Raw genomic sequence first — 23,494 nt, forward strand, 5'->3', positions numbered from 1 at the left:
ACCTTTATTGCTTTATAAGTAACTCAAGGTGGCAAACATACATCATACTCTTTCCTCCTCTGATTTTCTCCACAACAACCCTGTGAGGTGAATTATATCCAGAATTGTAAATAAGTAGGAATTCTGGGAGTTGCAATCCCAACATATGCAAAAGGTTTTGCTCTAGCCATCAATCATCTGCTCTATTTCCAGCAAATACCTAGAGATGTTTCAGTTTTCTGCTGTGCAAAACTAAGCGGCAGGTTGGTCATTGAATTCTGACACCTTGCCAAAGAAACCTGATGACAAAGACAAAAAAAAAAGGTGGACGAGTGGCAGATACCTTATCCAAGCTCACCTCTTTTACTAAATCAACAGTCGGTACCATTTACTGTGGTACCTTGCCCAGTATATATTATATTGTACATCCACAAAAACCAGGGTCTTCTGGAATGGCCCTGTGGCTAAAAGTCAATCAACAGGTTATAGGAGAACTTGGGTATAGTTGTCCACAACTCTTAGAGCAGAGTTCCTCAACCTTGGTAACTTTAAGATGTGTGGACTTCAGCTCCCAGAATTTCCTAGTCAGCATGCTGGCTGAGGAATTCTGGGAGCTGAAGTCCATACTTCTTAAAGTTGTCAAGGTTGAGAGAGAATTCTCTAGGACAGGGATTTTCAACTTTTTCGCCCATTGTACCACTTTTAGGATATGGAAACATCCAAGTACTACCAGTTGCCTTGCAAGGTGTCAAAAACTTGATGACCAAAAGAAAAAAAAATGGAAAAAAGTGATGAAGTACAGGTAGTCCTCGACTTACAACAGTTCATTTAGTGACTGTTCGAAGTTACAATGGCACTGAAAAAGTGCCCCCCAAGCCACAGCTGAGCAAGACACCTGCCTGCCCGCCCGGCAGCGCTCTTCCTCCTGTACAAGGTTTTCATTGTTGTGAGCATTTCTGTTGAGGATTGGCAGCGGGGGTGGGGAGGCGTTTGGTTTTTATTCCCCCCCCCCTCTGCTGGGTGGTTGCAGCAGGTTTTGGTCACTTCACATGACCCTGGGACACTGGGACTGTCATAAATATGAATCAGTTGCCAAGCATCTGAATGTAAATTTCATTTATTTATTTTATTTTAATTCCATTTATATCCCGCCCTTCTCCGAAGACTCAGGGCGGCTTACAAGCTTAGCAGTAGCCTTCATTCTATGTATATGCCTGCTTATTAGGGCTTTCAGATTTTATTTATTTTATTTATTTATTTAGATTTATATACCGCCCTTTCCCGAAGGACTCAGGGCGGTTTACAGGATATTTAAAAGAAAATCAATACAAAAGTTAAAACAAATTAAAAAAGATTAAATGAAACCCTGAGAAAAAATAAAAACCCAGTTAAAATTAAAAATTAAAAAATTCTCAGCCTGGGCCAGAGAGCTCAAAGAGCCAGGTCTTCAGGTCCCGGCGGAATGAACGGAGGTCGGGGGTAGTCCTAAGCTCCGCAGGCAGCTGGTTCCAAAGGGCAGGCGCGCAATCTTTAACCGGCGGCACCCTGAGAAGACCCTCCCTGTGGGAGTGCAGTGGACGAAGGGAGCTTGATGCTGGCAGCAGGTGTTCCCTCAAATATCCTGGACCCTCGCCATTTAGGGCTTTATAGGTCATCACCAGATGCTGCAACATTCCAGCTGATCAGCGCTGGGTTCAGAAGTGCCAGGATCAGAGCCTGGCGCTGATCCTGGCACTTCCACTGAGCCCTGACAGCCCTGCAGCTCCAGCCGTCTCTCGCTCAGCCTTGTGCGTTGCTGCCATTCCCCTCCCCCGCTACCACTTTTCTAGGATGGTCGCATACCACCTGCCAGGTGCCAATGGTGATACAGTTGGTACCCATGCTACTGGTTGAAAAGCCCTGCTCTAGGAGACGACATATTCAAAAATACTCTGAGGCAGTGTTTCTCAGCCTAGGCCACTTTAAGATATTCGTGCTGGCTGGGGAATTCTGGGAGCTGAAGTTACCCTCGTTGAGAAACACTGCTCTAGGGGTGTTGCTGATGAAATCACCAACCTCACAAGTGAGAAGGAACTGTCCCTGGCCTCATGTTTCAGTTTTTCCCAGCATTTCCACCCACCCATCCCCGTAAATCCTCTACGTTTTGAGAAGCGTGCCTCCTAAATGCTGCTAAATGTTATCTGGATGCGTTTTCTCAGATTAATTGCTTTCAAAAATATACAGAAGAACCTCTCTTTGGGGCATGTCTATTCTTGTCAATCATTCACCCTGCAATGCCAAGATTCAGTCTGATCTGCAGAGATCCCAGAAATGCAATAGGGGGAGAGAAAGTTTTTTTCATCTTTGTCCTTGAGAATGTATTCTCATTTTCGTTGCGTCAAAACACCGTCTTGAGGGAAACAAGATAAAAACTGCTGATTCACGCAGAACGTCTCTTGTGCTACCAGACTTCGGAAAACCATTTCATCAGGACCAAACAAAATACATTTAAATCACTTTAAATTTTGTCTTACAGAAATGTAAACTCACACATTAGGTCCCTCTTTACACTGTAGTTAATGTTACTTTACGCAAACAACTCTCTTTTTTATGACTTTCTGATCCCTTAATTTGGGCTACAGTTGGGGCAACGTGGGGCGATTTCACAAACCCTGCACTGAGTTGAATTAGTAGTTTGTTTGTTTAATTAAATTCTCTTGTCGTTCTGTTGCCTTCTCTGTTGTTCTGCTTCATTTTACCCTGGACCTCTGTGCTAAACATCTGTCTTGAGGGGGCCCCCCCAACATCAAAACTGTAGCTAGAATGCAGCACACAGGAAATACCTCTGCATTTCCTTGCTGTTTTAATTAAGATGAACAAAAGCCAAACAGGTCAACATTGGAATTTCACATCAATATGGAAGAAGGACCAGCCAATTGCACCACACCTGAAGGTAGCAAGCGAAACTGGGTGTGTTAGAAAGCTTCCAACAATAGAGAAATTGCAGGGGTGGAGCAATTTTTGAGAATATAGAACAGACATGTCAAACACAAGGCCCGGGAGCCGGATGCGGCCCGCGAAGTGGTTTCATGTGGCCCGCGAAGCCATCCTGGAAACAGTGAGGGAACGGTCCCCATTGCCTTGGCCCTGGCCCAGAGACCCTCCTTCTGCCAGAGACCCTCAGATCTGTCCCACTCCTGCCCAGGCCCCCATAGGCATCCTTGATGCGAACGATGTAGAGCTGGCCACGCCCACCCAGTAGGCCATACGCACTCTAGCCACGCCCACCCAGTAGGCCACACCCACCCTGGCCATACCCACCTGGCCCCCTGAGGGCAATCGCAATGCTGACGCAGCCCTCAATGAAATTGAGTTTGACAACCCTGATATAGAATAACAGAATAACAGAGTTGGAAGGGATCTTGGAGATCTTCTAGCCTAGAGGTCCCCAACCTTTTGGGCACCAGGGACCGGTTCCGTGGAGGTTTTTCCGTGGACCAGAGGGGGCATGGTTTTGTGTGCTGCCTGCATCCCGCAGATGGGGCTTTGCTTGTTTGCGCAGACCAGTTTCTGGAATGCTGTGGCCCGGTGCCGGTCCACGGACCAGGCGTTAGGGACCCCTGTTCTAGCCTATCCCAGTGCTCAGGCAGGAGACTCTGCTTACCATTCCAGACGAATGATTGTCCAATCTCTTCTTTAAAACCTCCAGTGATGGAGCACCCACAACTTCTAGTCAGCCGTTCTACTGATTAATTGTTTTCAATGTCAGGAGATTTGTCATTAGGCTGGATTGCTCTTTAATGATCTTCCACCCAATACTTCTTGTCCTGCTCTCAGATGCTTTGGAGAATACATCAACCCCCTCTGCTCTGTGACATCCCTTCAAATACTGGAAGATAGCTATCATGTCACCCCCTAGTCCTTCTCTTTGTTTGACTAGACCAAGGGTAGGCAACCTTGGCTCTTTTATGACTTGTGGACTTCAGCTCCCAGAATTCCTGAGCCAACTGGCCAACTGGCTCAGGAATTCTGGGAGTTGAAGTCCACGAGTCATAAAAGAGCCAAGGTTGCCTATCCCTGGACTAGACATATCCAGTTCCTACAATCGTTCATAGTACGCTTTAGCCTCCAGTCTCCTAATCATCTTGGTTGCTCATCTCTGCTTTTGCCTAATGGTGAGATGCATTGTATCAGGGGCATCCCCTCCGTGTCAGAGGCACCACTTAAGGCACTTCCAAGGTGAAAGAATTAGCCAGTGAACATCACCATTGTCTGGGGGACACCTGTGGGGGCTCCTTTCATGTCCTTGGAAGGAGCTGGAGCAAATGACGGGAGCTCACCCCAAAATGCAGCAGCTCTCAGGTTTCAAACATGGCCTTTGATAACCTGTAACACAGCATTCTAACCACGTGGGCCACCGTGCTCCATCAGGAGCATAATTTGTTGGGACACCATTCTAAGCAAGTGCTTATTGGAAAGGATGGAACCTACCAACAAAAACCCTACACAATGCTTCTACACATAAATACACCAATGCAAATGCAATGCACATAAATAAACATAGGCCACTTTCATGAGCTCCTTCATGTTGGACTAAATGACCTCCAAGATCCCTTCCAGCACTATGATTCTATGTCAGGGGTGTTATGTATTGGGCTCAGTTGTAACACCACGTGGTAAGCTGGAGAAGCTAACGGCTCTGCAGCAACCCAGACTCCAGGTCTCCAGTGCTGCTATTGGCTGTCCCTAGGCGGCAATAGGTTGCTTTAAACCTATTGGCTGCTGCCTAGTGGCCAGGCTATAAATTGCTGCAAGCTGCAGCCCAATCCTCAGTTCAGATCCTGCAAGCAATAAACCATGAGCTTTGTTGAACTCACTTGCCTCATCTCCTTTCCTGCGCGAAGAACTCACTACACAACACTGCCGACGAAGGTGGGATCCTGCTTCTCCAAAAGAGCTGAAGTTCACTAGGGGAGAGGCAGCTCACGCCTGGAGGAAAAAGGCATTCCCCCTGATGGCCTTCCTACTTGTCCCAGGTAGAAAACTACTTCTGGGCAAACCAAATCGCAGAAGATGGGCTGAAGGCCGCAACACTGCTTTGTGTGTGCGGCCCAGCCACTTTCAACCTGGCCAAAAACCTCTTCGCTCTGACACCGCTAGAATCGATTCCCTATGCGGACCTCAAGAAGAAGCTGGGAGAGCATTTTCAGCCAAAGATGTCAGAGATTGCCTGGTGCTTCACGTTTGATCAGCGAGTGCATCAGAATTCATCGCGGCCTTGAAGCAGGCCGCACGCCTCTGTAAATTCTCGAACCTTGAAGAGCGACTGTGAGACTGGCTTGTCTGCGGCCTGCGGAACCAAACACTCCAACAAAGACTTTTTGCCAGACCGAACTTAACATTTTTAGAAGCTGAAGTTATGGCAGACGAGGCCACCGGGGGTGCAGTCCAAACAGTCCAGCCCGCCAAAACGACGAAACATGAAGAAACAGTCCACCACGAGGACGCCAAACGCTTAGAGGAATCTTCGGAGGAAGAAGATCCTGAACTCAGCAAGCTTCACAAGCAAACCGACGCGCAGCAACGCAGCAGCAAACAGCAAGACAACACTTACAAGGCAGTTCTCTTACCTAGATGTAAAGGGTGCGGCAGCAACCATTTTCACGCTGATTGCAGATTCTGGTCAGCAACGTGCAGGGCCTGCGGCAAAACAGGCCACATCGCAGCGGTCTGCAGAGCTCGCCAGAGGGACCAGCTGCCCAAACACCAGTCGGAAAATCTGACCAGGAAAGGTACTGGGGCCCAGGGTCCATTCAGTGTGGGGTTTTGTAGAAGCTGTAGAAGTGTATGCTGCACAGGGGCCTGTCGCCCCCTCAAATCTAAACTCAAACTGCAGGTAGAGCTACAAGGAGTCCCTTGTAAAATGGAGTTAGACTCTGGCTCTGCTGTCTCCCTTATTTCCCAGGACACCTTCAATTTCGTGTGCAGGCGCAGTAATAAATGGGCCAAGATGAGGCCCTCAGACATAATTTTAACTGACTTTCAAAATGCTCAAGTCAAAGTTAAGGGAGAAGCCACCTTGGCTGTAAATTTTAAGGGGGTTTATGGGCACCTGGATGTCATAGTACTAGTGGGCCAGAGAATGAGTCTCATAGGACTCGATTGGCTTGATGCCTTAGGCATTCAGATAACTGGTATCAACTGGACACAAGCTGCAAACCTTTTGTCAGTTTGCGATGACTTTGCAGATGTTTTTGATTCAGCCCTAGGAACATACACAAGACCGCCTATCTCATTCAAGCTAGACCCCAACGTAGTTCCCATTAGGGTTAAGCCACGAAGGGTCCTTTTTGCCCTCAAACATAAAATTGACTCAGAAATAGACAAGCTTGTAGAACAGGGTGTTTTACAACCAGTTGATGGTGGGGAGTGGGAAACTCCTATAGTCACCCTGCTTAAGGCCAATGGGGAAATTAGGATATGTGCAGACTATAAATGTACAATTAATAAAGCCCTTAAGCAACACGCTTATCCTGTCCCAGTGGTCAACCACATTTTAGCTTCCTTGCAAAGGGGTACTATTTTCGCTAAATTAGATTTAGCACAGGCCTATCAGCAATTGCCAGTTGATGAGGCCACAGCCGAGGCTCAGATGATTGTGACTCACAGGGGGACTTTCAAGGTTAAGCATTTACAATTTGGAATCAGCGTAGCTCCAGGCATTTTCCAGGGGATCATGGAGTGCACACTTAAAGGCATTCAGGGCATCTGCCCTTATTTTGATGATGTTCTTATTGCTGGGAAATCTACAGAAGTGTTAGCCAACAGGCTCAGGGCTGTCCTACAGAGGGTTCGCGAAGCAGGCCTCAAACTAAAAAAGAGTAAATGTAGTATTGGGGTCCCTTCAACAGAATTTCTAGGATTTCAAATTGATGCTAACAGTATTCACCCTGCTGTATCCAAAGTGAAGGCCATTAAAATGGTTCCTAGTCCTAAATCCAAAGGAGAGCTACAAGCATTCTTGGGCCTCCTCACCTTCTACCATGCCTTTCTGCCTAACAAGGCCGCATTAGCAGAGCCTCTTCACAGGCTCTTAGATAAGAAAGCTCCATGGAAATGGACCAGCATTCATGAAAAAAGCTTCCAGGACTTAAAGGCACTGTTGTCAGTTAAATCCACTGTAACTCAGTTTAGGGAGTCTAAACCAGTCTGTTTAGCATGTGATGCATCTCCTTATGGGGTGGGAGCAGTCTTGAGTCATTTAGAAAAGAATGGAATACAAGTCCCTATTGCATTTTATTCTAGGACACTGTCCTCTGCTGAGCGTAACTACACTCAGATGACAAAGAGTCCCTAGCCATTGTTGCTGGAATAAAAAAATTCCATGACTATTTATATGGCAGGGACTTCACAGTCTTTACAGACCACAAACCACTGTTGGGACTCTTCATAACAGACAAACAAACCCCCCCACATACTTTCTCCAAGAATGTTGAGATGGTAGCAAGAAGCTACCTTTGGTGGCCTGGCCTTGACAAGGACATTGAGGCACAGGTACATGGTTGTTATACATGCCAGCAATCTAGGCCTGAGATGCCACACACCCCAGTTCACAGGTGGGAGGAAATGCACACTCCCTGGTCTAGAATTCACATTCTGGTGGGAAGGCAACAGTGTTCTGGATGCCTTGGATATACAAGTAGTCCTATGACCATAATGGAGCTTAACATTTCTGTCACTAAGGAAGACAATTTGCTAAGTGACCTTTGCCCCACTTTACAACCTTTCCTGCCACAGTTGTTAAGTGAATCCCTGAAGCTTTTAAGTTAGTCACACAGTTGTTAAGTGAATCTGGCTTCCTGCTTGTCAGAAGGTCTCAGAAAGGGGATCAGGTGACCCCAGGGCACTGCAAACATCACAAATATGTGTCAGTTGCATGTCAGTTGGCCATTTTGAATTTGATCATGTGACTGTAGAGATACTGTGATAGCCATAATACGAGTCAGTTGCCAAGCATCCAAATTTTGATCACGTGACCAGGGGGATGCTGCAACGGTTGTATGTGTGAAAAACAATCATAAGTCACTTTTTTTTCAGTGTTGTTGTAACTTTGAATTGTTACTAAATAAATAGTAATAGCACTTAGACTTATATACCACTTCACAGTGCTTTACAGCCCTCTTTAAGTGGTTTACACAGTCAGCATCTTGCCCCCAACAATCTGGGTCCTCGTTTTACTGACCTTGGAAGGATGAAAGGCTGAGTAAACTTTGAGCTGGTCAGGATCGAACTCCTGGTTGGAGCAGTGGGTTAGCCTGCAATACTGCATTCTTACCACTGTGTCGCCATGGCTCTTAATGGTTGTAAGTTTACCTATATAGCAGAAGTCCCCGACCTTTTGGGCATCAGGGACCTGTTCCGTGGAGAGAGGCTTTTCCGCAGACCGGACGGTGTGTGGTTTTGTGTGCTGCCTGCATCTCGAGGATGGAGCTTTGCTTGTTTGTGCAGACCGGTTGCTGGCATGCCACGGACCGGTACTGGTCCACGGACTGGGGTTTGGGGCCTCCTGACCTATAGTCATGCTGGCCAGAAGGGTCTTTGGACAACACTTCTTCAGCTAAGAAACAGAGATGAGCACTGCCCTCCAGACTCGGATACGACTGGACAGGGGAAACCTTTGCCTTTACTGAGCCTATGTCCATATCTATGTTTTCTTTTAGGACTCAACTCTCTGAAACTCTCCAGAGCACAGTAGCTTTTCTGTGCTCTCCAAAATCACAGAATTACTACAGTGCTCCCTTGTTGACACAGATTATGTGCACTGTTCATGCAGTCACGGGATTGTAGCAGTATAATTAGAATGACTGTTCTTGCAATGTTTTCAGAAGGTTGTCCTAAGCAGCCCTCCTTCTGCTAAATACCAACTGCTTGGTTCAAGAATATTTACTTTGAATGGATTCCTCTCCCTGCCCAAAGATCAAAAGACAAGCTTAATGGCTAACCTCCCTCCTTATTTAATCAATAAGCACTCATACAATGGGAGAGAAGGCACTGAAAACATTGCAAATCAAATTGGTCTGGTTAGCAGAACTGAATACTCTGTAAACAAAGGTCAACTGGGTTTTGAACAGGGTTGCACTGCTACCTTTGATGGAAGGATCAGCTACTCTTAAAGAGGTTCCAAATGACATGAATATCTATATCGATATTGATATCGAGATAGATAGATAGATAGATAGATAGATAGATAGATAGATAGATATTAAAAGAATGGGAAGATTCAACATTACCCCCTATGGAGCAATGGTTGGTGAAGTTGACAAATTCTGCTGAAATGACTAAACTGACTTCTATAATTAGAGAAAAGACAACCACATTTATTGGTGCCTGGATACTCTTAGGGACTTTTTTGCGTAAAAATGGGGGGAAATTAATGTGATTTATGATTTTGGGAATAGATTATAAAAATAAAAGCAATATGATATAACTTTAGGTAAAGGTAAAGGTTCCCCCGCACGTGCATGCTAGTCGTTTCCGACTCTAGGGGCCGGTGCTCATCTCCGTTTCAAAGCCGAAGAGCCAGCGCTTGTCCGAGGACGTCTCCGTGGTCATGTGGCCGGCATGACTAGACACCAAAGGCACACGGAACGCCGTTACCTTCCCACCGTAGTGCTCCCTATTTTTCTACTTGCATTTTTTTTACGTGCTTTCGAACTGCTAGGTTGGCAGAAGCTGGGACGAGTAACAGGCGCTCACGCTGCTACGTGGCACTCGGGATTCGACCCGCCAAACTGCCGACCTTCTGATCGACAAGCTCAGCGTCCTAACCCACTGAGCCACCGCGTCCCTATGATATAACTTTAGAGAGAGGTTAAAATGCTATATTTGAACATATAACTGATAGGAGGAATATTGTAATACTTCTTTGTAACTTAGTTATTTCTTTTTCATTTTTTTTAACTTTTTTCTTTTCTTTCACTATTGCTTTTTCTCTAAACTTTTTTTTCTTACTTACTTTATATTAATTTTTCATTCTTGTTTAAAAATTTTAGTAAAAATTACATACAAAAAAAAACCGAAATATTTTTCTTTCTCGGTCATAGAAGAAATGTGAGAGGCAGCACTACATGGCAGATGGAGGACTGGATGTGGAAAATGGATTATCTACATAATAATCTTTTCTTCTGGAATGTTCTGCCTTTTTTCTTTTATCCCGATGGGGAAAAATAACTTTCTGTCAAGCTGTTCCATTGTGGGTTATTCTTTATTTCCCTAGAGATGGCTTACACTGGTAGCCCTGGACTTACAACCATTAATTTAGTAATTTTGAGTTACAATGGCACTTTAAAAAGTAATTTACAACCAGTTTGCACACTTACAACCATTGCAGTATCCCCACAGTCACATTATTCAAACTTTTGGCAACTGACATGTATTTGTGACAGTTGTAGCATCTCAAGGTCATGAGATCTCCATTTGTGACCTTCCCAGCCAACTTCCAACAAGTAAAGTCAATAAGGGAAACTGGATTTGCTTAACAGCTGTGCAATTCACTTAATGACTGCAGTGATTCACTTAACAACCATGGCAAAAAGATTGTAAAATTGTAAAATCAGGCACAACTCACTTAACAACCGCCTTAGCAATGGAAATTCTGTTCACAATTGTGTTCATAAGTTGAGGACTGTAGGGCAACAATGATCAACTGCCTCTGAGTTGAGATTGGGATTAAAAACAAACCATTGCACAGTTTAGGCCAGGGGTCTTCAAACTTGGCCCTTTTGTGACTTGTGGACTTCAACTCCCAGAATTCCTCAGCCAGGCACACTGACTCATTTAGGCCCATAGTGCAAGGAATGGCAGCACTTGATCTACCCAATGTTGTGGGACTTTATCAGCATAGTAGATAGTGAAGTAGGGATGGTATTTGTAGTCCAGTATCTGGAGCAGTGTTTCTCAAACTTGGCAACTTTAAGACATGTGGATTTCAACTCCCAAAATTCCCCAGCTAGTTGAAGTCTGTGGCTTAAAACTACCAAGTTCCAGAAACATTGATCTAGATGATCACATATTGTCTACAGCTGCTATGGTCAGAAAGAAAGCAAATTTGGCTGAGCTGGTCTGGACTTGGAAACAAAAACATGGTTCATACTGGGATGGGTAAATAATTGGAAATCACAGACCTGTACACTAACTCGGCTGAGAAATTGGAGATAAAACACTGAAAGAAGGCAATGGCATACCGTTGCCCAAAAAATGAAGTAAACTTATCCAGAGCTCCTATCTTTATTGTTTTTATAAATAACTGAAGGAAGCCAACATATTTTCTCACAACAACCCTGTGAGGGTTGGGCTGAGCGTGAGTAACTGGCCCTAAGTCACCCAGCCTGTTTTTTCATGCCTAAGGTTTTTTCACAGTCACCTTCTTTCTAGCCTGGTGTCTTACTCACTACACCAAACTGCCTCGAATTGAAAGAGATTAAATGAATTTTTGCCCCATTTACAACATTTCTTGCCACAATTGTGAATCACTGAAGTTGTAAAATTAGTAACACCGTCTATAAACGAATCTCGCTTCCCTGTGAAGTTTGCTTGTTAGAAGATCACAACAGTTGATCCCATGATGGATCCTGGACACTGCAACTGTCATAAACACATGCCAGTTGCCAAGCATTCGAATTTTTGATCAGGTGAGTGTGGGGAATGCAGCAAGTCTGAAAAAAGCGGTCGTCACTCCCTTTTGTCAATGCCTTGTAACTTCGCCAAATGAACGGCTGTAAGTTGAAAACTGCCTGTATTGCAGTTTCCCATCTAGCCACATTCAGAGGCGTGAACTTCAGCTCCCAGAATTCTGGAGACCCCCTATCCTCTATCTGCCTTGGTGGAGCAGTGGGCTAATGCCTCCTTAAGTAACACCTGCTGCCTGCAATTAGTGCAGGTTCGCATCCCACCAGGCTCAAGGTTGACTCAGCCTTCCATCCTTCCGAGGTAGGTAAAATGAGGACCCAGATTGTTGGGGGCAATTAAGCTGACTTTGTAATAATGCCGCTTGGGGGGGGGGCGAAAGCCCTAATAAGCAGGCATATACATAGAATGAAGGCTATTGCAAAGCACATTGATTTGTGCTTCTTAGATTGTGAGCCGCCCTGAGTCTTCGGAGAAGGGCGGGATATAAATGGGATTAAAATAAAAAATAAATAAATAAAATAAAAACGGAAAAGATTAAGACAACTTTGGGACTCAATTAAGCTGACTTTGTAATAATGCCGCTTGGGTGTGTGTGTGTGTGTGAAAGCCCTAATAAGCAGGCATATACATAGAACGAAGGCTACTGCTAAGCTCGTAAGCCGCCCTTGAGTCTTCGGAGAAGGGCGGGATATAAATGGAATTAAAATAAAATAAAATAAAAAATATCTCAGTTCTGCCCCTTTAAGGAACTGCCGGCTTCCCCGCCAGCTTCTCCGTCCGCCCCCCCCTCGCAAAAACGCAATGAATTTTGCCCCCGGCCGGCCGCCGTCGGGCTCGAGGGGGCGAGGCTTCCGTGACAGGCAGGGTGAGAGGGCGGGGCCAGCGGCCGAGGGCGGCGTGTCAGGGGTTGGAGCGGCCGCCGAGGTGAAGTGCGGACCACGTGGGGCTGCGACGGGCTTGGCTGTCCTTCCAAGCGGCAGCGCAGCAGGGCCGGCGGCGAAGCGAGGCAGCGAGCGGCGGCGGCGGCGGCAGCCGGCCATGGTCATTAAGGCGGACGAGATGACTCCTGCGGGAGGAGCGGCGGCGGAACAGCCCAGCCAGAGCGCCGGCAAGGACCCGCCGAGGGAACCCGCAGGTGGGTGAGAACGCGGGGGATCCGGGCTACGGATCCGGGCTACGGATCCGAGGAGAGCCTCCTGCTCTCCCCCTTCCCTTAATCCCGGTTCACCTTCCCTACCTTCCGCCGGGGTGAACCCCTCCGTTTTGCTCCTGCGCCCGATCCTCACCTCGTTTTTTCTCCCCTTCCCTTGGCGAGGTAGCTACCCTGGGATAACTTAACTCCCTTTCCTCTCTTCGGAGTGGGGGGGGGGGCGGCGGCGGCGGCCCTGCGGGGTCTTTTCTGCCCCCTCCCCCCGCAAGACACGGCCGAGGCATTCCTAGGGAGTTACCAGGTGGGAACTTACTAGCTTGCCCTCTTGAAGAGGGTCTTCCAGAGCAGCGTTTTCCAACCTTAGGAACTTGAAGATGCGTGGACTTCAACTCCCAGAATTCCCCAGCCAGCTATGCTGGCTGGGGAATTCTGGGAGTTGAAGTCCACGCATCTTCAAGTTCCTAAGGTTGGAGAACGCTGTTCCAGAGAGTAAGCTGCAGCCGCATGGTAGGATTTGAAACGTGGAGATGGGTGTGTGTGTGTGTGTGTGTGTGTGTGTGGTGGTGGGAGACCGGAGAAGCTGGCAAACGGGCCTCTCTGCTCCCCCTTCTCCTTCGCTTGAATTTGGGAGCAAAAGGATTCCTGGGTCAGCCTCGGGGATTATCTCCTGCTCCTTCTGACTGACCAAGGCCTGCATTTCTCCCAGGCTGTCTTTAACCTTGCTCGAAGCCAAGGTTGCACTTTTTTTTCCCCAGTAGAGAGCCTTACTTTGGCGGCTGAAAGATTGCAGGGCTGATTTGGGCGGGTTGCAATCTGCACAGCCTGGGGAGAGAGGGCCCTGGGTTGGAAGAAGTTGGGGGAAATGAGAGCTGGGAAGAAGCCTTGTCTTTGCTTTCTCCCAACCTGAGAATCCTCTCCTCCTTTTTTTTCCACCCTTGGTGATTGGTAAAGCTTCAGTCAAGTTATGGAGTTATTGAATCCTTAGGTATTCTGCATATGAAGCAATCGTAATCGCAGTAACTTTAACCTAAAAAAAAATATTGAGAGACTGTGCAAAGGCAAGAATATTTTGCTCTTGCTGCGGCCAGCCTGACCCCCTCAATCTTCAAAGCACGTTAACACAGACTTCTACGCAGCAGATTTACTGATTTTTCCGTTGTAGGCAACTTTACTCAAGTGCAAGCCACAAAGAATATGCTCTGGAAGGTTTAACCATTGGTGTAAGTTGGTTAACATGCAAGGGAAAGCTTAAGTATTTCTCACATATCTGCTTGTCTCCATGACCAGAGACTTTTGGAGTAGGGTGGCCATAACAAATAATATTAATGATACCTGTGATTTTTTTTTTGCTGATAGGATACTGTTGCTTTGTTGTGTGTGCATTGTAAAGTGATAAATAAGCCTGCATGCTCTTAAGAATATAGAGTGGGTTAATCTTAGGATACGGAGCTCCGCGTGATCGATCCTTTTTATTCTTCCTTCATATGTGGAAGAGAGTGAGTGAAGATGTAGGGCTTACCTGAACTGTAGTACTCCCCTTTTACCTATATTACTAGTAGTTTTAACTTATTGCCCTTCTTATGTACCGGGTTTATTCTTGCATGATTTCTTTTGGGGATGAACCCACTTTTAGTAGTTGCCATGAGACAGTGGTGTGTATAACATATCCGTACACTCATCTGTATCCAGAATGACGTTTCTTTTCATCTTGAGTATAAGTGACCTTTGTCCAGCTTCCACTCACTTCCCCCCCCTCCTCGCTTGGCTTCCAGGAGGCTGGTTCTGCTCTGTAAATGTTGTGACCCCTACGTAACCTTCTGGGTAAAGAGCTTTCCTAGGACTCTAGGCTTGCAAAGGCCTAGTCCTGTGGAAATGGCTAACCTGTGCTTAATGTCCTCCAGATGCACTAGATCTCACAAACCCTTGACCATGCTGGCCTGAGGGCTTATGGGAGTTGAAGTCCAAAACACAGAGGCCTCTTGGTTGCGTGCTACTAATCTAGCTTGTGGTTTTAGCGTGGCTTGGTGCAAGAATACACAATTTCTTCCACCAAGAAAACTATCAAGGGTTTTAGCTCTCCTTTCTTCATAAAATGCTGGTTTGAGTGAATTTTGTGAATTTCTGTTCTTTGAACACCTCCAGACGCAATTTGAGTCTGCTTTCGCAGGACACAGGCTGCTCACTACAGTACTAGGCCTCTGTTATGCAACGTTCCTCATCCAGTGTACATACTTTGCAGGGGAATTCATGTTAATGCTTTATGTATGTGTAGGCAGTGTCTCTAATCCAGCTGTTAGCATGGTAACATCTGTGGGGGTGGTAGGTGCCTCTTGATATTTCTTGTACCAGCCCTTTCCTATTGGTGCTTTCCAGGTGAGTTGTGCCTATTACTCTAGAATTCCCCACCAACTACAGATAGTCCTCAACTTACAATCACAGTTGAGCACAAAATTTCAGTTGCTAAGCAAGACAGTTCAGTTAAGTTGCACCCCATTTTACAACCTTTTTCCCAGTCACTAAGCAAATCATGCAGTCTTTAAGCAAATCTGGCATCCCCCATTGAGTTGGCGTGTCGGAAGTAGGATTGAAAGGTTACAGAAGGTGATCACGTGACCATGGGGATGCTGCAACTGTCATAAATACATCCCAAGCACCCGAATTTTGATCACGTGACCACAGGGATGCTGCAATGGTTATAAGTGTGAAAACTTGCATAAGTCACTTTTTCCAGTGTTGTAACTTCACTCACTAAGCAAATGGTTGTAAATCAAGGCCTACCTGCATATAATCTAAATGCATCTGGAGTGCCTCAGTAAACAAAGGTTTACAACATTGGAGGAAGGCAATGTTATTTTGAGGGTGCCATTTAGAAACTGTACATTTGGTTAGTTGCTATCTGACATAATAGCACATTCTTGTAATTTATGAGAACCTATAACAAGGGGAGACCATTTCGAATAGTAAGACTTTCTTATCAGATCTGCTTCTCTCTGGTTCCCCACTGATACTCCCTTTCCTGACCTGAATATCTCTTTCTCTTGAAGAGATTAGGACCAATCTGGACCAGCTTCCTTTTGGATATGACCTACTGCATGATTATCTTCAGATGCTGTGCTAAACCACAATTTGCATAAGAATGGTTCATTTAATAAGCCACAGTTGGCTGGGTTCACACATACTATGTCTTAATGCGTGGATCACAAGCCCAAGGGATGGGTTGCAAAACTTGCTACTGAATGTCCCCAAAATACATTATAACTTAAGACACTCAGCCTCTGTGGGGGATTATGCAGAATTTTCTGTCCTTTCATATGAAAACATTCTGCAGTATAATCTATTCCTTTAAATGCATTCCTCTTGATGTAAGTGATCAACTCAAGAAAAACTGATAACTAGGTATGGTTTGCTATTAAAGGCAAAGATCTACTGAGCATTCAGTTTCCTGTAATGGCTAACCAGAATGGAAAATTACAGAGAAAAATATGAAAATAAAAAGATTGTACATAATATGCTTGGGATAGACTGCCTTGGTATCTGGGGGTTCTGCTTGAATTGGCACCAGGGTGTATACTGCATGTTACTATGCAGCATATAAAAGATAGAGCTAGATTTATCAACTGGGTCTGGGAAGATGATACAGTACAATGTATGCTTGATGTATTTGAGGAATAGTTTTTTGCATAGTCAGCTTACCAGTAGCATTCAATTTTTGTATTTGAAGGAAATCCTAGGCCCAGAATTCATTAAGACAGCAAACACATATAGGTAGTCCTCAGCTTATGACCACAATTGAGCCTAAAATTTCTGTTGCCAAGCAAGACATTTGTTAAGTGGGTTTTGTCCCACTTTACAGTCCTCCATGCCATAATTGTTATGTGAATCACTGCAGTTGTTAAGTTAGTACACTACCTGTATTGTGGTAAAACATCATTAAACACCAGTCTTGCAGTCAAGCAAACTATATCTGGTTTGTCCACTTCTTGGTTCTTTTACTTGCTTTGTTAACTCCTTTCCCCTCTATATTTCTCTGGATTGATTATAACAATGTTCTCAAACTTAGCAATGTTGTCGAAACTTCAACTCCCGGAATCCCCTAGCAAACATGCTGACTGAGGAATTCTGGGAGTTGAAGTCCACATACCTTAAAAGTTTTCAAGGTGGAGAAACACTGGAATAGTGATTTGAGTGGCACATAAAAATCAATTCAGTAAATGCTGAGAAACTGCAATCTAACCATAGATCTCTCTTGACACATCACACTTGGAAGAGTTGAAATCTGGATGCTAATGATTTTTTGTTGTTTAGTTGCGAAGTCGTGTCCGACCCATCGCGACCCTATGGACAACGTTCCTCCAGGCCTTCCTGTCCTCTACCATCTTCTGGAGTCCATCTAAGCTCACGTCCCCTTCTTCTATTGCCCTCAATCTTTCCCAGCATTAGGCTCTTCTCCAGTGAGTCCTTCCTTCTCATTACGTGGCCAAAGTATTTGAGTTTTAGCTTCAGGATCTATGCTAATGATACTGAGTCGTAAAACATCATTTATTCAGAGACCCCCATTTCTACATCACTGTAAGCTAAAACAGTTACATTATTTGCATGATTAATGTAGTTCATTTGGTTGTAGCTTCTTGTGTTGTATGTGACTCAATTTATTTGGTGTTTCCACTCCCCATGAACCAGGGTTATAACAAACAATGGTGTAGCATAGATCATACTTAAGTCTTAATACTTAGACTGAGATAATGAGGAGATATTCTGTGTATTTGCATGCTTGAAATAATTCTGCCTTTATGGGAAGAGAATCAGAAGAGCTATATTATTCACCCGCAGAAACAGAAACCATGTTGTCTTTCTTCACAACCCCCATCTCACACTTTCCCAATTTTTTTATTATTATGGACATTACAACGCACCTTAAACTGTATAACATTTGATGAAGATAGGTCACCTGTCTCCGTAATCACCTTTGGCATTTACAGTCTACACTAAAATGGTTGGATCAGACACAATGGGATTGCTTTGTTCATAAGAATGTATAACACATCCTTCTGGCTCTCAAAAATTTCTCCTTCACAACTTGCAAATTCCAGTGGTGAGATTCAGCCGGTTGGCACTACTTTGGCAGAACCAGTAGCTAATTTTTTTGTTGCCCAGGCCCAGAATGGACTTCCGGAAGTGGCATCCATACAGAGAACCGGTTGTTCACATATTTGAATCCCACCACTGAAAAATTCTACAAAATATTTCTTTGGCTCAGGGGGAAAGAGGTCTCTCGTTTGTGGAGTTCCTCAGGGGTCGGTTCTCTCGCCTCTCCTGTTCAACATCTACATGAAACCGCTGGGTGAGATCATTCGTGGTTTTGGAGTTGGGTATCATCAATACGCCGATGATACCCAACTTTTCTTTTCGACCCCAAACCACCCCAGTGATGCCCTCGCTGTGATGTCCCGTTGCCTGGAGGCGGTTCGGGTCTGGATGGGGAGGAACAGACTTCAACTCAACCCTGACAAGACTGAGTGGCTGTACATTCCGGCATCCCGGGACATTCAAAATGTTCCATCTCTTTCTATGGGGGGTGAGCTTTTACCCCCCGTGGATAGGGCTCGCAACTTGGGAGTCCTCCTAGATTCACGGCTTACTCTGGAAGATCATATAGTGGCCGTGACTAGGGGGCCTTTCGCCCAGATACGCCTGGTGCGCCAGTTGCGGCCCTATCTGGACCGGGATGCTCTGTGTACGGTCACTCATGCGCTCGTGACCTCTCGCCTTGACTACTGTAATGCTCTCTACATGGGGCTTCCCTTGAAGACCACTCGGAGGCTCCAACTGGTACAGAATGCGGCCGCGAGAGTTGTCCTGGGAGTTTCCCGGTACTCCCATGTTACACCTTTGCTCCGCGAGCTGCATTGGCTACCAGTTGTCTTCCGGGTGAGGTTCAAGGTCCTAGTTATGATCTTTAAGTCCTTACATGGCATGGGTCCGGGTTACCTCGGGGACCACCTGCTGCCGGCGTCAACTTCCCTCCGCCCAGTACGTGCCCACAGAGAGGGCCTCCTCAGGGTGCCTCCAGTCAGGGAATGTCGACTGGTGGCCCCCAGGGGGAGGGCCTTCTCTGTGGGCGCTCCGGCATTATGGAACCAACTGCCGGTTGAGCTCCGGATGGCATCGGACCTCCGATCCTTCCGTCGCGGGTTGAAGACCCACTTATTTGAATTAGCTGGTCTGGCCTGATGGGGGAATATGGGTTTTTAAATTGATTTTTAGTATTTATTATTGTTGTTTTAACTGGGCACTGGTTTAATTTTCTTTTAACTTTTGTATTGTTATTTATATATGCCCTGTGAACCGCCCTGAGTCCCTAGGGAGAAGGGCGGTATAGAAATCAAATAAAACTAAACTAAACTAAACTAAACTAAAATTGAAAACGAGCATAAAAACTCATCATTTAGTAGTGAATATTTTTAAGTTTTTTCAAAGACCAGTGATAGGGGAAGATGTTAATCACTGTAGGGCACTCTGCTGAAAAGGGTATAAAAATGGCTTGGGAAAAGCTTGGCCTCTGTGTGTTTGTGTGTGTGCGTGTGTGTGTGTTACATTAATAGTACATGTTGAGAAGAGGTGAACAGTTTCTGGATTAGGTATTTCTTTTTGGTGTGTTTGTTATGCAACATATTAGTGTCTTAGGTTGCATTGTATAAGATTGCATTTTTTCATGCCTGTAGCACTAGAAAAGCAAGCTACCTCTTATGGTTCTCTACTAAAATGGATTTATAGAACTCTATAAATTCCGCCTTCCACACTGCTTTTTGCAAGGAGTTAACTGACTCTCCTTTCTCTCAGCCAATCATTTATGATCCTGGGAAGTTTTGAAAGTAAGAGAAAGTGTTAAGAAGGCGTTGGCCTCTTCCTGCTGCCAAGACTTAATCGGGCACCCTTTTCCCCTCCCCTTTTTTCAGCAAGGGAGCTGGGAAGGTGGCAAGAAGAGCCAAACAACTATTTGATGTTTGCTACACTACGTTAAAGGGGACACGGTGGCTCAGTGGGTTAGGACGCTGAGCTTGTCGATCAGAAGGTCGGCAGTTTGGCGGGTCGAATCCCGAGTGCCGCGTAACAGAGTGAGCGCCTGTTACTCGTCCCAGCTTCTGCCAACCTAGCAGTTCGAAAGCACGTAAAAATGCAAGTAGAAAAATAGGGACCACTACGGTGGGGAGGTAACAGCGTTCCATGCGCCTCTGGCGTCTAGTCACGCCAGCCACATGACCACGGAGACGTCCTCGGACAAGCGCTGGCTCTTCGGCTTTGAAACGGAGATGAGCACCGGCCCCTAGAGTCAGAAACGACTAGCATGCATGTGCGGGGGAACCTTTGCCCTTTATCTTACACTACGTTAATCCATGCAAGAAGCAATCAGTGCTAGTATCCACACATTGCTGCATATTATCATATGTATCCCTAGTTTTGACTTAGTCTAGTTTAATGAACCCAGTGGGTGAAGTCATGGCATAACAATGGTAAATGGCATGAGCCAAGAGTTTGCAGTTTCAGGAATACAGGTAGTCTTTAATAACAATAAATAACAATAAAGCTGGAAGGGACATTGGAGGTCATCTAGTCCAACCCCCTGCTCAGGCAGGAAACCCTATACCATTTCAGACAAATGGCTGTCCAGTCTCTTCTTAAAAACTTCCAGTGTTGGAGAATTCACAGCTTCTGGAGGCAGGTTGTTCCACTGGTTAATGGTTCTAACTGTCAGGAAATTTCTCCTTAGTTCTATGTTGCTTCTCTCTTTGATTAGTTTCCATCCATTGCATCTTGTCCTGCCTTAAGTGCTTTGGAGAATAGCTTGACTCCCTCTTCTTTGTGGCAGCCCCTGAGATAGTCCTTCTTTTCTTTAGACTAGAGTCCAGCAACCGTTCCTTATATGTTTTAGCCTCCAGTCCCCTGAACATCTTTGTTGCTCTTCTCTGCACTCCTTCTAGAGCAGGGGTCTTCAAACTTGGCCCTTTTATGCATGCTGGCTAAGGAATTCTGACAGTTGAAGTCCACAAGTCATAAAAGGGCCAAGTTTGAAGACCTCTGTTCTAGAGTCTCAACATCGTGGTGACCAAAATTGGATGCAGTATTCCAAGTGTGGCCTTACCAAGGCATTGTAAAGTGGTATTAACACTTCAGATGATCTTGATCCTTTCCCTCTGTTAATGCAGCCTAGCGCTGTGTTGGCTTTTTTGGCAGCTGCAGCACACTGCTGGCTCATGTTTAAGTGACTGGCCACTTGGACTCCAAGATCCCTCTCACCATTATTACTACTCCGATTTACAACCATTCCTTTAGTGACTGTTCAAAATTATAATGACACTGTAAAAAGGGACTTAGAACCGTTTTTCACACTTATGACCATTGCAGCATTCCCCCCCCCACAGTCATGTGATCAAAATTCAGGCACTTGGCAACTGGCATGTATTTATGACAGCTGCACTGTCCCAGAGTCATATGATCATCATTTGTAACCTTCCAGCCAAGTTTCCAATAAGCAAAGGCAATCTAGTAAGCCAGATTTGTTCAATGACCGCATGATTCACTTAACAACAGTGGCAAAAAAATGTTAAGTAGGGCAAAATTCACTTAACAATTGTCTTGCTTAGCAATGGAAATTTGTGGTCGTAAGTCAAGAACTACCTATGTTGTAAGAACCAAGTATGGTTTACCACAATGTAGAGAAAACAAAGCTAGATTATATGCAAAAAGTTTATACAGAAAGTCCTTGCTTATCAGTTGGTCATTCTAGAACCAGTTATGACCCATTTGAGAAGCTACAATGGCCGCAAGCAGTCACATGATTCCATTTTGGTCACTTGGCAACAGGCTTGCGTTTATGGCCATTTGCAGCATCCCATAATTTTTGATTTTATTTATTTTGCCAGTTTCTGGCCTTTGACTTCTAGTTTCTGGCCAAAAATGCCCATTGGGAAAAACTTCACGACCATGATATTCCCTTAATTAGGCACTGCGAAAAAAACAGTAAAATGAGGTTGAGCATGTGATGACCCACCCTAATGGCCACCTCGATTTATGACTGTAATTCTGGGCTCAATTCTAGTTGTAAGTCGAAGACTACTTGTAGTACAGTGCAGTCATCACAGGCCTGGCTCACAAAAGAGAAGACAAGCAAAGGGGCTGAGCTGCTTGTCTTCAACATTAGACGAACTGCAGATTATACATTTTGGTCAAAAAAAGGTACGTTCAGCACCATGAAGGCTTTCTATTAAAGTTGTGAGTAGAGTAGTCAAGGACTAATGGTTTAGTCCAGGGCTTTTCAACCTTTTCACCCGTTGTACCACTTATGGATATGGCAATATCCGAGTATCACCAGTCGCCTAGCAAGGTGTCAAAAACCTGAGGACCAGAAAAAAGTGATGAAGTACAGGTAGTCCTCGACTTACAACAGTTCGCTTGGTGACTGTTCGAAGTTACAATGGCACTGGAAAAAGTGCCCCACCAAGCCACAGCCGAGCAAGACACCTGCCTGCCTGCCCGTCCGGCAGTACTCTTCCTCCTGTACGAGGTTTTCATTGTTGTGAGCATTTCTGTTGAGGATTGGCAGCGGGGGTGGGGTGGGGGGTCTTTGGTTTTTATCCCCCCTCCCCCTCTGCTGGGTGGTTGCAGCAGGTTTTGGTCACTTCACATGACCCTGGGACACTGTGACCGTCATAAATATGCATCAGTTGCCAAGCATCTGAATGTAAATCACAAGACCCTGGAGATGCTGCAACATTCCAGCTGATCGGCGCTTCTTCTGGGCTCAGCAAAAGTGCCAGGATCAGCGCTGAGCTCCGCTGAGCCCTGACAACCCTGCAGCTCCAGCCATCTCTCGGTCAGGCTTGTGCGGTGCTGCCATTCCCCTCCCCTGCTACCACTTTTCTAGGATGGTCACGTACCACCTGTCAGGTGCCAATGTACCACAGGTGTACCCGTACCACTGGTTGAAAAGCCCTGGTTTAGTCTTGTAATGATAAGGAATGTAGAATGCTTTTTAATCTAGGATGTTGTATAAACCCACATTCAGTAAACCATTATTAACATAAATTTGCTTAGCTCACTTTGGAAAACCAAATCTTTATGTAAATTTAAGAGCAACTTCTACTCTTACAATGCAAGATACCAGTGTTATAAATACTATCAGATTATTAGGGTTAAAGTATAAGATGAAGGCAGTCTTTTAAGTTAATGACGTAATTAAGACATTTGCATTTCAACAAGCCCTTTCCTATTGGATCAGGATATTAACATGTTCAAGAGCATATGAACTGAATTTACCTTAACTCGGAAGAAAACTAATAGGGGAAAATGTGTGTGGGGGTTATGTACGTATGGGATGTGTGTGTGTGTGTCCTATTATCTACTTACTTGTAAACCAAGTCCAGCTGGCTTTAATAGGGATTTCAAATCCTAACAGCTACTTGGAAATAATCTTTTTATTTAAAACACTGACCTTTATATGACATTTCTTCTTTGGCCCCTAATCTGCCCCCATCTTATCTCCTTCCACCTATGGAATATAATTCTCTGTCCATTTGATAAGTTCTTCATTAAACCTCTATTTCTTCTTGCTGATGTTTCTGATTGTAGAAGTATTTCACAGCCTATTATTATTTATTCTGCTTTTATTTTATTCTCACTGACTTTTGAAACCTAACTACA

At 45.1% G+C, this 23,494-nt stretch overlaps 1 protein-coding gene and 1 long non-coding RNA gene across 2 annotated transcripts in view; both read left to right on the top strand.

Annotated features, from left to right (window-relative positions):
- LOC310632902 overlaps positions 1-1,380 on the top strand; it is a 92,976-nt gene extending 91,596 nt beyond the window's left edge. Inside the window, exon 2 of the long non-coding RNA XR_014490943.1 lies at positions 1,214-1,380. This is a non-coding gene — a long non-coding RNA (uncharacterized lncRNA). The remainder of the gene's footprint in view (positions 1-1,213) is intronic.
- Positions 1,381-12,250: 10,870 nt separating this feature from the next.
- Positions 12,251-23,494, top strand: part of CLUH (clustered mitochondria homolog) — a 91,638-nt gene continuing 80,394 nt past the window's right edge. The window contains exon 1 of the mRNA XM_083379653.1: positions 12,251-12,781. Coding sequence (XP_083235779.1) covers positions 12,448-12,781 — 334 coding nt within the window. The 5' untranslated portion in view covers positions 12,251-12,447. The remainder of the gene's footprint in view (positions 12,782-23,494) is intronic.

This window comes from Vipera ursinii (genome assembly GCF_947247035.1).
Source record: "Vipera ursinii genome assembly, chromosome: 1".
NCBI classification, from domain to species: domain Eukaryota; kingdom Metazoa; phylum Chordata; class Lepidosauria; order Squamata; family Viperidae; genus Vipera; species Vipera ursinii.